The following is a 14462-nucleotide window of genomic DNA, read 5'->3' on the forward strand; positions in this document are numbered from 1 at the left end:
GTGTCTGGGGACCACGTGTTAACTACCCTGACCAACTTCTGGCAAATGACAATCAAACGCTACTCACTGAAAAGCGGGACATGCTTAACAGATGGGCAAAGCATTTCAACATCCTCCTCAATGAAAGCACCTCTGTAAGGCATTATGTCATCTACAGCATCCCGCAGTCTCCAATTCAACATTGGATGGATGAATGTCCCGACCAAGCCGAAGTCTTGGAGGCCATCAATATGCTGAGTAATGGCAAATCTCCCGGTGCAGATGGGCTCCACCCTGAGGTAATCAAGCATGGAGGACAAAAAATGACAGAAGCACTCTATACCATCATCAAGGAAGTGTGGAGCCATGCTAAAGTCCCAGAGGACTGGAAGGACACCAGATTGGTGACAATATTTAAAAAGGGTGATAGATGATTGTGCGGCAATTATCGCGGTATATCACTCCTTTCTATACCAGGAAAGGTTTTTGCGCATGTCCTTCTAAACAGACTGTCCTCATACGCAGACACCCTGCTGCCCGAGGCCCAGTGTGGCTTCCGCTCCACATGATATTTTCCCTCAAGCAATTACAGGAAAAATGTATAGAACAAAATATGCCGCTTGTGGATTTCACGAAGGCCTTCGACACTGTCAATAGAGATGCTCTCTGGAAAGTCCTCCGGGGAGCTGGCTGCCCCAAACACTTCACCAACCTTATCGCTGCCTTACACTCTGGAATGAAAGCCTCAGTCAGCATGAAGGGAGAGACCTCAGACCCATTTGAAGTCAACAATGGTGTGAAGCAGGGCTGTGTGCTCGCCCCGACACTCTTTTCGATATATCTCTCTGCTGTCCTGGCCCATGCTTTCAAAGGCCATGAAGAGGGTGTGCACATACAGACAAGAACAGGCACAAACTTGCTTAAAGGGAATCAGCTCAAAGCAGCCACAAAAACCAGGACAACAGTAGTACGTGAACTCATGTTCCCTGACGATACCGCCTTTGTAGCCCATACTCACAGAAATGCACAGGATATCATCTTTCGTTTCATAAGGGCAGCCAGAGCTTTCAGTCTGAAAATCAATATCAAGAAGATGGAGATGATGTACCAAGCACCTCCTGGCTCAAATGACACGGGCAGCCAAATTGAGATAGATGGAGAAGACCTCGCGCAGGTGCACCAGTTTAGGTACCTCGGCTCCACTGTCAGCTGTGACAACAAAATGGACGCAGAGCTGGAATTACGGAAATCAAAAGCCTCAGCAACCTTTGGAAGACTAAATGACAGGGTCTGGCAGAACAGACACCTCACCTTGAGAACAAAATGTACAGTATATCGGACCATTGTGCTCCCAACACTTCTCTATGGGGCCGAATCCTGGACTGTATACAGGGCTGCTGCTCACAAGTTAAATGCTTTAATGATGAGGCAGCTCCGGCAGATAATGAACATCAAATGGTGGCAAAACATACCAAACAACTCCATCATTGAGCGTGCAACTTTACCAAGCATGTATGAACTCCTTGCCCAGCGAAATCTGCAATGGACTGGTCATGTCATCTGGCTAGACGACCCCCGACTACCCAAACTAATCCTGTTCTCACAACTTCAAGAAAGGTTTCGCAGCAGAGGCAGACCTAAACTGCTTTACAAAGACACTATCAAACGAAACCTAAAAGCAAAACAGATTCCTCTCATCAGCTGGCAAACTCTCACCAAAGACAGAAATATGTGGAGGAAACAGATTCACAGGATGTCTTCATCGCACACTGGAGTTGTATGGACTGAATGAATGAATCACCATTATGCCACAAAAGCTGTCGATTGAGCTAAACTTGTATTGAACCCGGAATATTGCTTTAAAAAGTGAATTTAATATTTAAGATTGCTACATGTTTCACAATTTGTGTATTTTTACTGTATTTTTGTATAATACTTCATCTAAACATGGTAACATTAATCCACTGTTTTTCAGGCCCACAAGACCATGGCTGGTGCGCAGGTTATACCTGTCAGAAGAGAGTGTCTCTGTTCCATAGCATTGTAGCCACCAACAAGTCCTTTGACATCTATTTCACCAGCACAACACCACAGAAGCTGAGACTTATGATGCTTAATGCTAAACCTACTGAGGTTAGTCCATTATATTGATAATACTTACAACAGACACACGCATTTTAGAGATGTTACACACTCTTAAAGAAATAGTTGTTGAAAATAGTAGAAAATAGTAGAAAATCATTTACTCACAGTCATATTCTTCCTGTATGACTTCCTTTCCTCCATGGAACACAAAAGGAGATGCTAGGCAAAATTTTAGAATCAGTCACCATTCACTTTCATTGCATATTTTTTTCCATACAATCAAAACAAATGGTGACTGAGGCTAAAATTTAAAACATATTTTACATTCCATAGAAGAACTTTACGAGGGTTATACATATAAGCAGAAAACTAAATGTCTTTGGTATGATCCAAATAGCCAGGTATCTCTTTTGTTTTAGTTCAGATGATATACAGTATACATGATCATAGAAATGTGTAATTGGATTTTCTCATTATCCTAAACCAATGTCTTCTCTCCACAGTCTGTTAGGGTGGCTGTATTTTACTCAAACCCTCAGCGGCTTGACGTATATGTAAACAATAGTTTGGTTGGTCCAACTAATGCTCAGTGGAACAAAGACAACACTGACTACACACTGCATCAGCCTACTTATTCAGGTAGAGAACTTTACGATAATGCAGGTTAATACAGCTCCCCCTGCAGGCTACAAAACCAAAGCATTTACATTTTATTAATTGTGATTAAATCACATTTATCAATATTTTCTGAGAAAAAATCCTAAATGATGATAATTTAAAGATATTAAAGATATTACATTATTAAGGCTTAGGAAAGCATTGAACTGACAAAAAGTGACTTTAGGATTTTAGAAACATTCTGCATAGAATTTACATTTGAATCGGGGAACGATTTATTTATTTTTTTCACATATTGTTTTTTTAAATAATCACTACATGTCAAACTGACAGCCCTACTTTATACATGCACAGCATAAACAGTGTTTTTGAATGTGTAATGCAACAACTCCATGAATAGATTTTTACTTCCACTACATTTTTAGAAAGATTTTAAATATAGTTCCTTAGTGTAACTGACAGAAAATAAGTACTACAACAGATTGGCATTTCTAATTTCTAATCTTGATTTTTCTCTGCACTCCTTAGGGCAATATGTTCCCAGGTTTGACTCCAGTCATGGTTCCAACTACTTTGACCAAGACTACAAAATGATGTATGTACTTCTTCGTGGTTCAGAGTCAGTCCAAATCCGCACCTCACCTGTTCTTTTCCTGGCCTTCAACCTCCCAGCTATGACAGAGGCAGAGTTCTTTGGGACGAATCTGGTTAACAATCTGGCTTTGTTCCTAAAAGTACCAGCGAACATGATTCGGATTACCAAGATTGTCCGTGAGGGTGTAAGCGCACGAAGGAGGCGCTCAACAGGACTGACGGTGGAGGTTGAGATCAGGCAGCCCCCTGTCCAGACATCCACCAACAGTACCACTGGTAAGACCTGACCATTTCTAAGGTGAAGTGTGTAATTTTTTCAATTAATCTTAATATGCAAAGACTACTATAAGCCATTCGCAGGTTAAAGGGAAAGTTTACCCAAAAATGAAAATTCTCTCATTTACTCAGCCTCATGCCATCCCAGATGTGTATGACTTTCTTCTGCTAAACACAAAGATTTTTAGAAAAATATCTTGGCTCTGTAGGTCCATACAATGCAAGTGAATGGTGACCAGACATTTCAAGATCTAAAAGGCAGCATATAAAGGCAGTACAAAAGTAATCCATACAACTCCAGAGTTTTAATCAATGTCTTCATAAGCATTGCAGTCACTTTGGCTGAGAAACAGATAAATATTTCAATTCTTTTTTACTATAAATCTCCACCTTCACTTTCACATTCTTTGTGATCTGTTTCTCAACCAAAGTGATTGCAACGTTTCAGAAGACATATATTAAACCACTGGAGTTGTATGGATTATTTTTATGCTGCCTTTGTGATTTTTGGAGCTTCAAAGCTCTGGCCACCATTGACTTGCATTGACAGGACCTACACAGCTGAGATGTTCTTCTAGAAATCTTTGTTTGTGGTTAGTAGAAGAGAGAAAGACATACACATCTGGGATGGCATGAGGGTGAGTTAATGATAAGAAATTTTCCATTTTTGGGTGAACTATCCCTTTAATTTCCCCAAAAAGTGTAAACACTGTGGCTCTGTGACATTATCAAAACATTGCTCTGTTTGGTTGTGTATCCCAACCAACCCAATACAGCAACTTTGACTCAATCAATGGGATGAGTTTGGGCAGAAATATCTGTTTGGCTAACCAATGGTAGATGGTCAGAAATGTTTGGGAAACCACTTTGAAAGCAATCATTATTTTTGCAATTCAGTTTGGTGTCGCTAGAGACACAGCAATTACTTCACCTTTAAGTACTAAATATGTATGATAAATGCAGATCAGTATTTAGACAACAATACAATGCCTGAAATGTTTGTATTTATATTCCTCTTGTATTGTACTATTTTGAACATATTTAGCTGAAGACCAGCAGTTTGTGGTTCTGAATAAAATCGCTGACGAACTGGGCCGTGCTGCTGTCTCAGGAAATCTGAGTCAATCCATCGGCTTCAACGTGTCATCTTTGGGCATCATCCCTCCACCACCCTCTTCCAGTGACCCATCCTGGAATGACGTAAGAAATTAATCAGCTCATGTAACCAAACTTACTATGGTTGTATTTTTAAATCTTTAGATGATGCCAATAAGCAGAGCTTTAAGGTCCACCGACTGAACAGCTCTATTGTCTCTATCCCAGGTTGCCACTCAGGAAGTGACTCGTGCCAACCAGCAGGTGGAGACAGTCAAGGCTGTATCTTCCCTGATGGTGGTGGTTAATCCAGTGGTTGGATTGAACCCTGGACTCCTCAGTGTGCAGCCCAGCATTATGTCTCTTGATTCAGAGGTGAGACAGTAACTTTCTAATTTGATTAAGAATATTTGATACAAACAGTATATTTTATGATATGCTACAGACATTTACGTACAAATATCAGGTGATACTAGGGAACATGCACACTGTATTGATTAGGGAGAATTAAAAAACATTTATGTGTGTGTATCATGTCTGTTTCCAGGGTAACTGTGTGTCTGTGGGTGTCACAAGTCTAACAATCTCAGCTGTGCTCAAAGATGCAAATGGGAACCCAAAAGAGGGGCTTTACGGAAACACCACCATCCCGTTCAGTGGCTGCTGGGCCAATTACACTGACCTAGCCATCTTTACCAGTGGTGGGTCATCTCATTCCTTTATTACGAAAGCCTGACAATCCTAAAATTAGCATGATCTCAGAGTGCAAAATTAACTTTTGGCCACACTTAGCAATGGCGGTTGAATTGAGAAAATGTATTGCCCATAAATGTGTCATAAATATATGCCAAGAAACTGTATTTTGCAATATATATATATATATATATATATATATATATATATATATATATATATATATATATATATATATATATGCACTGGTGGCCAAAAGTTTGGAATAATGTACAGATTTTGCTGTTTCAGAAGGAAATTGTACTTTAATTCACCAAAGTGGCATTCAACTGATCACAAAGTATAGTCAGGACATTACTGATATAAAAAACAGCACCATCACTATTTGAAAAAAGTCATTTTTGATCAAATTTAGACAGGCCCCATTTCCAGCAGCCATCACTCCAACACCTTATCCTTGAGTAATCATGCTAAATTGCAAATTTGGTACTAGAAAATCACTTGCCATTATATCAAACACTGCTGAAAACTATTTGGTTCGTTAAATGAAGCTTAACATTGTCTTTGTGTTTGTTTTTGAGTTGCCACAATATGCAATAGACTGGCATGTCTTAAGGTCAATATTAGGTCAAAAATTGCAAAAAGGAAACACCTTTCTCTAGAAACTCGTCAGTCAATCATTGTTTTGAGGAACAATATTTCTTCTCTCTCTCTCTCTCTACCCCCCCCCCCCCACCTCATTCTGTTCCCACTCCCAGGCATGTAAGGGTCGGACCCAGAGACCATCTTGTTGCGCCAAAGCTCCCTCCCTAGAAATGGTGGGGGATCGGTCACAGCCCCGAGAATTCCCCGGCCTGAGTTTGGTGACAGGGGTATGTGGCGAGCAGGGCAAGGGAGAGCGACGGCTGGGCTGAGCGAGGCCGGGAAGATAAGTGGTGAATGAGTTCCACCTGTGTCCCACACCGGTCTGGTGTACCACATACCCCCGTCGCCAAACTCAGGCCGGGGAATTCTCGGGGCTGTGACCGATCCCCCACCATTTCTAGGGAGGGAGCTTTGGCGCATCAAGATGGTCCCTGGGTCCGACCCTTACATGCCTGGGAGTGGGAACAGAATGGGGGGGGGGGGGGGGGGGGATAGAGAGAGAGAGAGAAAGCAGAGATTGTAGAGAGAGATGGGCTTGCCAGCCCCGGACACGCTGTCGACTGGTCCTCAGCCGCTCCTCCAGCTCCTGGCGGACGGCAGCGGTGAGGACTCCACGACAGCACATCCTTCCTCCTTCCCTGGTTTCGGCACCAGTGTAACGATTCAAGGATGGCAAAGGAGCAAGTTGGGACCGGCTTAACAACACGTAGACATTTATTGTACAAACACTATACACTTTTCAGTGTCACATATCACACAGTGCTTGTTAGCAGTCACTTCACACTAAAACGTCGACAAACACACAGCTTCAGGCATCTCTCTCTTCCCGTCTGCCGCTGTCTCCTCTCATTTATTTTTTTAAAATACATACATATATATATATATATTTGTATTTCTTTGCTGTATGATTGTTTTATTGTTGCTCTGTGAAACCCTAATCCTAAGTCTGATGGTAAATTTTCCACTGAGGTAAAAATTGTGAGAAGACGCTCAAGTCATGGAGATATTTTTTTAGAAGATTAATTATATGTCTTTTGATTTGAATCATGCATGTCAGCTGTATCATTGAGATTCAGATAAGCATTCCAGTATTACTGCTTGACTAAAACTATTTATTATGTTGTGATTCCTCAAAAAGTTAATGGCCAAATGGTGATTAACTAATTTACTTGCAAAGCCTATTTTTGCTCCCATTTTGCACTTGGTGAGTTTTAACTTTGGATCCAGTATGTTATCGAGATTGAGGGGGGGGGGTTGCCATCATGTACTGTAATTTTCATTATTTTCAATAATGTTGCACTTTCTTCTACAGGTGAGAACCTGAAGTTGGCCTTTACTTTGAATGACTGGAAGGCTGAGTCCAGATCATTTACACTCAAAGCAGCCACCACGCCATCCCCTGTGGTCCACACCACAGACTGGGACTTCCCCAGCATCTTCGATTCTAGTCCAGCTATCTCATCACCATCTGTGTGTCTGCTTGTGCTGCTGAGTGGTCTACTCCTCCTGTTTAGGGGAGCCTAGGAGCAATTAAAACAAATGAAGAAATTACATGTGCCCTTCTCAGTGCACCCTTCTAAATATATTTTTAATATATTACATTGCTTTTTTTTTCTTTCTTTCTCATAATTACTACCTCTGCTATAATCTTTAATCTGCCTCTATTAAGTCTAAGAGCATTTAATGATTACTGCAGAACAACAAAAATGGCTGTTACTTCTAACAAAAGTAAATATTTATTCCTATTGCTGTCGTTCGAACTACAAATAACTTTTTATATCCTTAATAAAAATGAAGTCTAGCATGTTTGTGCTGTCTTTTTTTTATTTTTTTTTTTACATGATGATAACAGTGGAAACCAAGCATTTTTGTTTACCTCACAACTGTCTGTAGTTAATATAGCTCAAACTGTATAAAAAGGTACAGAGCCTCCATCTTTGGTTTTTAGATAATGTCTGCCTTGGGTGAACTATTTTTATGCATGCATTGTTATCATGACAACTTCATCCAATGCCTACTCAAATGCCTACATGAAGGAGTGTTAACTCAGATCTGCAATATTAATTTTTGGTTTTTGAGTTGCCACAGTATGCAATAGACTGGCATGTCATAAGGTCAATATTAGGTCAAAAATGGCAAAAAAGAAACAGCTTTCTCTAGAAACTCATCAGTCAATCATTGTTTTGAGGAATGAAGGCTATACAATGCTTGAAATTGCCAAAAAACTGAAGATTTCATACAAAGGTGTACATTACAGTCTTCAAAGACAAAGGACAACTGGCTCTAACAAGAACAGAAAGAGATGTGGAAGGCCAGATGTACAACTAAACAAGAGGATAAGTACATCAGACTCTACTCTAGTTTGATTGCCTTGGGTGAACTATTTTTATGCGTGCATCGTTATCATGACAACTTCATCCAATGCCTACTCAAATGCCTACATGAAGGAGTGTTAACTCAGATCTGCGGTATTAATTTTTGGTCCAAATATTCCGACATGACGTGAATGCAGCATACATTTGTGAAAGACGCACGCCTTTGGCCGTAAAGTCACGCCTCCTGTCAAAATATATACATAAAATGTTGTTAATAGCGTATCAACTTTAAAACTCTTAAAAGAGTGTATTTGAGACCCCTGCGTCCCGATCCACAAGACAGTTACTCTGTCTTGTTTCTGTCGCACATAAGTGTGCTGTTTGAACGCCCCCTTAGCTTACACTATTTTGCTACCTCACAAGCACTGGTATTTCCTTCTAAACATGCATGGCTTCTAAAATGTGTCGCTTTGCTAAAACAATAACCTTTGACTGAGCAATATTAACCAAAACCGTCTGACTAAACATGAGAGGAACACACTGAAAACCGCTAGAGGGCGGTTAAGTCCACATATCGGAATTCTCACACCGAAACTGTATATGCTCTATAGCCTATAGGCATATATATATATATATATATATATATATATATATATATATATAAAGCTACACATGACTCGAGACGCGTTTTTGATGTTTATAACTTGACACGGCGCCCAAATACGCGGCGCTCCCTCGCGAGACGCTGAAAAAACAGCGAGACGTCCGTCTAGCGCATTCAACGCACGTAAAATGTGTTTGGTGTGAACGACCCCTTACACCTGCGCAGCACAACACAATCTGTCAAGTTAAAGGAGCGAAATAAAGAACAAATTGCACAATTAAATTCTTTCTAACGATTATTTTCCGTTTGCTATTTTAAAGTTATGTGGCACGTTAGATTGGACAGCCTATAAAATATGAATACATAGGCTATGCATATTTACTGTTCAAATTGAGCATATTTAAAGGTACGGAGGCATGGAAGAGGAAAGTAATGCCTTGTCAAACAGTTGGAGGTAGATCTCTTTAAAGTGTAGTTTTAGTGGCCCGTGGAATGAGTGGGAGCTAATAATGTCATGACCGTACTTAAAAGAGGCTGTTCTTCAGAGTGAGGTGGTCTCAGTCTGCGCTCCTGACATCACAGACCTCCACACACATGTGATGTGTTCGTGTTTTTTCCAAGCACGTCGTTGTTTTTTTCTTGTGCATTTACAAGATGTGTGCTTGTGAAGTGTCTAGACTATTTTTGACTTTTACTTTAATTTTGTATTTTCTGTGCGTTCACACAATGAACCCTCTGTTTCCAACTGCATCCAAAGGCACTAAAGTCGGCAAACCCGCGCCTGCCGACGGCCAAAGAAGAGCAAAATATGGCAAAGGTATACTCGCAGCATCACCGTTATCTGGAGACAGACAGTCACAGCGGGCGATAAAGGATTCAATTGAACCTCACGATTACATGATCTCTATCTATAAGACTTTTTCTGCGGCTGAGAAACTGGGGCTGAACGCAAGTTTTTTCCGCTCATCAAAAGCAGCAAACACCATCACGAGTTTTGTGGACGAGGGTCAAGGTTAGTTGCTTTGATTTCTAGGAATTGCCAGTTCTTGGATCTTTTGTCCACAAACCGACTCTTATGCCTATGCACAGGGGCCCCAAGCAAGCAAGCAACCAACCCGGGGCCCCATTTCGAACACATTTTCTAAAAAAAATGACAAAGTATTTTAAATCATAATTTTAAATTCATCATATCAGCCGTTGTGGCCAAGTACCTTCAAAATGTTTAATTAAATAAAAATCTAGTTAAAGATAATTAATACATGTTTTCCAGTTTTTCCACAATACAGTGATAAAAAGCAATATTTACTTAAATTTTATTTATTTATTTATTTTTTGTGAACAAGGTGTGCAAAACTACTTCACCCAGTAACATTTTGGAATTCCGTTGTTACAGTATTTATTAATATTATAACCCAACAATTATTTATTGTTGTCCAGTTTGTCATATTATTACTTTGTTGACTTGTTGTATACACTGGTAATATATTTCTGTCTTATTTACTTTACTTTCATCTGGAGCTTATATTCTGATGCTGCAGTGTATTGTTCACCATGTTGAAAAAGGCTGTATTTTATGTAAGCATTAGGCAACATTCGATAAGGCATGGCAGCCCATCAGCGCACTAGAGCAATAGGAAAAAATCATTGCCATTTATCAAGTGCTGAAAATTTGCTTGGTGCAGAACAATCTGGAATAATATTAAACATTGTAACAGTCACCTCTTTACAACCAGAACTTGTTCAGAATGTTAGCTAAATATTTGTGACACCTAAAAACAATCAAGATGCAGAGCAATGGATGAAACAGAACGCAGGTGTCTCAATGTGTGGTTTTGAAACCTGAAGTTCTTTTTAACTTGACACAGTACTAAAAATGTGCAGGTCCTGCGTGAGACACTGAAGAAACAGCAAGACACAGTGCAGCAGCCAAGAACATTCATCCAGTGCTTTTACATAGAAAAACAATGGAAAACAGAGCAAATGCACACAAAAACACTTTTGTGTGAACGGCCCCTAACTCATCCATTCGGGTATCTGTGTGAGTGAAAGCACGTGGGCGAAACAAGTTCGGAAGGCCTGTATATTTTTTTCATAATTACAAACCCGAACCCAAAGTCCTACTGATCCAAACCCGACAGCTTCTAACGTGAACTGCTCTGAGACCGCAGACAACAGCGTATCCGCACATGTACTCAGAACAACATGTCACCCCTCAAGCGGTTTTTGCGGAGCTTTCCTTCACGGGGCAGGCCCCCCCCCCCACGCAATTGTGTGGTTTGTGTGGTTGTGTACTGCCTCTGCATTTCCAAGTTTGTCATCCCTTTTTCATTAAGTTCATGGTACATGGTACAGGTTTAGTATTTAAAAAATAAATAAAAATGTAATTGTCGAACAAATTTTAAAGGAATGCTAATGGAGGTTCTATTATAATTAGCAATCAATGATAGCAAACAAGAATGCTTTAGAACTTTTTTTTTATAATTTACCATCAACGTTACATTTTTCTGTTTATATTACACTGAAAACCCTAATAAGTTGACTCTACTCATTTGATTGATTAAACTCGTTCCCTCAGTTGAATTGAGTTATGGCATCTCCAGAACTTATGTAATTAAGTTCAATTAACTTGGTGTTTATATAGAATGTACTTAACTAGGTTAACTAGATGCAAGTAGATAACTCAGATTTACTGTTTAAATATTGTTTCTGCTGTTGTTAATAATTTTAATTGAATTGATTCAATTTTATATCAAACAATAGCACAGCTCAACAAAAGATCATAACTGATTCTAGGTCAGTCATTAAATAAACTTAATTCTCCAAAGAAATGCATATATACCTGCACCTTAACTTCACATGCACAAAAATAATTAGTCAACAGGGTCCAAGTTGACCAAATGGGACACTGATCACCCTAATAGTGGCATCACACAAACAACTATTTGCAACAAAACAACATAAATAATACTACAATGAGCTAAAACCTTCATGAATTCTTAAATACAACTATTTAAATGGCCCCATAACTTCCCTTTGACCAAGGAAACATAATTAAATAATTCAAGAGTAAAACATTATGGGTATTCCCCATACCCTCAATTTTCTTATTAACACATAAAGTCTCAAGTTCAATGAACTTAAATATTTGAGTTATGAGCCCAAAAGCTGACATTTCAAGTAATACTTAATTAAGGCAACTTGATATTTCCAGTAATGACAACTTTAGGGTTTACAGTGGATTTAATTTTGTCTTTTCTAATATAAACTTAAATTCTGGAAAATAATGAATAAAGAATTGAATTTCAATTTATCCAGTTAGATCTTATTTGATTTTTAAAGCCTTTTTAGAGCATGTTCCACTTTATTATATAAATCCCAAGTAGCATTACTTGGGATTACTTGAGGGATTATTTGACAAGAGAGAGAGAAAAAAACCTTCTTTTTTTTTTTTTTTATTCTAAACCTTTTAATTTTGATTAAAAACCCAGCATTTTTTTTTTTATCATTATCAAACCCATCATATAAACAAATAGTTTCAACATTAGTCACATTTGCATTCACATTTCTTTCCTACATGTGCCTTTCTAAACTAATATCATAATTAATGTAAAGCCAATATGACAACAAATATTTCTGCTCTTTGTCACAGATGACCTTTTGAACTCCCCTCTATGGAGACAGAAGTACTTGTTTGATGTATTAACCCTTTCTGAAAACGTTGAGCTCCTGGGTGCTGAACTGAGGATATACACAAAGATATCTGCAACCTTCCGGGCATCAGAGACGGGCCCAGTGGAGATACAGCTTCTCTCCTGTCAGTCACACATCGTCCTAGACTCCAAAACCTTGGATCTGGAGGATGCACATAAACCAAAATGGGAGTTTTTTGATGTATGGGAGATTTTTAAGGAACGGCACCTCTACTCTCACGGCATCCACTTCTGTTTAGAGCTCAAGGCAACACTAGATAATCCAGAGAGGGAAATCGACTTGCAATATCTTGGATTTCACAGATATGGTCGTCCGCAACAAAAGAAAGCCATACTGGTTGTTTTCACAAAGTCAAAAAAGAGGCAAAGCCTTTTTTATGAAAAGAGGGAGAAGCTTAAACTGTGGGGACTTGATGATCCCCGAAAGGAGAAAGGACCTCACTTGAAATCCAGACAGAGAAGGACCACTTTACCAAACCGACACGGCAAGAGGCATGGCAAAAAGACCAAATCTAGATGCAGCAAGAAGCCCTTGCATGTGGACTTCAGGGAGCTGGGTTGGGATGATTGGGTTATTGCTCCATTAGACTATGAGGCTTATCACTGTGAGGGCATCTGTGACTTTCCCCTCCGATCACACCTGGAGCCGACCAATCATGCCATCATACAAACCCTTATGAACTCAATGAACCCCAGCAACATGCCTCCCAGTTGCTGTGTCCCATCAAAACTCAGCCCCATCAGTATACTTTACATTGATGCAGGAAATAATGTTGTATACAAGCAGTATGAGGACATGGTAGTGGAGTCTTGTGGCTGTAGGTAAATGTGCTATTGAAACTAATGGGGAAATGTAAATTAATTTGAACGTTGAGTGAATAAGTCTGTATATTATGTCATTTTGGAACAAGATTGCTCAAAATCAGAACTTTACCGGAAGCCTTAACTGGAATAGCATAACCATAATCATAGCTATTGGACATTGAATGCCTCGTTGGTTACCCTACCACTCACATTTAAAATAGTGATACTGGATTGTCAAAATAAGCACAAAACTGATTGGACAAATGTTTCATATTTTCCTAGTCATTGTAATTAACTGTATTCAGAAACATTCTTACATTATTCTAATTTCTCTGTACAGGACATTTAATACTTCATATGGCTTGTACAAGACAGCTTCATACCTAAAATGCATTCCTATTTGAATAGCTGTATTTTGAGCATTGTAATGTAAATAAATATATTTTTGAATTGTACAGGTGCTAACTTTAATTTATGTTCATTCCCAGTTTTATTTAAGTTATTTTTCATGTATTCAGTGATTTGTATTTTATACAACCAATAAGCTGTATCTACCTCATTGTACATATTATGTTTCTGTGTGTACTATGTAAATGTTCCATTTGAGAGACTGATGTCATGTAAAGAGTTTGTAAATATTTTATAAAGGGTGTTAACCAAAATATGTCATTATTCCTCCACAATAAAATATCATGACATTTATTAAAACATTCTGTACAGCAGTCCATGTAGCTGCATTTCTGTTTTTGATTTGACTCATTACATGAAATTACATGAAAATTATCACTTAAACCTCTATAATGAAAAATAAGATACAAATAAATGTAAAAAAAAAAAATTATAAAAAGAATAATGAAATTATTTGTGTAATATTGATGTATTAATTATGGATAACAATACTAAAGGTGTAACTTTTAAAAACCGTTATATTAACAAAACATTTATATTTTGGGTTAAAAACAAGTTAATTTCTAACATTAGCATTTGAGGCAGAAAATAACTTCAAATCATACATTCATTTGTCAAATTAACTTTTATACATAA

At 38.7% G+C, this 14462-nt stretch overlaps 2 protein-coding genes across 2 annotated transcripts in view; both read left to right on the top strand.

Moving 5' to 3' along the window:
• Window positions 1–7782, top strand: part of LOC127425081 (fibrocystin-L-like) — a 66293-nt gene extending 58511 nt beyond the window's left edge. The window contains exons 70-76 of the mRNA XM_051670719.1: window positions 1955–2112; window positions 2568–2703; window positions 3211–3552; window positions 4598–4752; window positions 4876–5022; window positions 5195–5348; window positions 7298–7782. Coding sequence (XP_051526679.1) covers window positions 1955–2112; window positions 2568–2703; window positions 3211–3552; window positions 4598–4752; window positions 4876–5022; window positions 5195–5348; window positions 7298–7509 — 1304 coding nt within the window. The 3' untranslated portion in view covers window positions 7510–7782. The remainder of the gene's footprint in view (window positions 1–1954; window positions 2113–2567; window positions 2704–3210; window positions 3553–4597; window positions 4753–4875; window positions 5023–5194; window positions 5349–7297) is intronic.
• A 1776-nt stretch (window positions 7783–9558) lies between these two features.
• Window positions 9559–13548, top strand: LOC127425267 (growth/differentiation factor 6-B). The gene is made up of 2 exons (XM_051671014.1): window positions 9559–9916; window positions 12554–13548. Exons 1-2 carry the CDS (start codon window positions 9559–9561, stop codon window positions 13438–13440), a joined length of 1245 nt encoding a protein of 414 aa, XP_051526974.1. The 3' UTR covers window positions 13441–13548.
• The last annotated feature ends 914 nt before the right edge of the window (window positions 13549–14462 follow it).

This window comes from Myxocyprinus asiaticus, chromosome 34 (assembly GCF_019703515.2).
Source record: "Myxocyprinus asiaticus isolate MX2 ecotype Aquarium Trade chromosome 34, UBuf_Myxa_2, whole genome shotgun sequence".
NCBI classification, from domain to species: domain Eukaryota; kingdom Metazoa; phylum Chordata; class Actinopteri; order Cypriniformes; family Catostomidae; genus Myxocyprinus; species Myxocyprinus asiaticus.

What these genes read in the sequence shown, in the direction of transcription:
- LOC127425267 (XM_051671014.1), top strand. Translation starts at nt 9,559, where the DNA reads ATGTGTGCTTGTGAAGTGTCTAGACTATTTTTGACTTTTACTTTAATT. An exon ending in TTTTGTGGACGAGGGTCAAG is followed by an intron (nt 9,917 to 12,553) that starts GTTAGTTGCTTT and finishes TCTTTGTCACAG; the next exon opens with ATGACCTTTTGAACTCCCCT.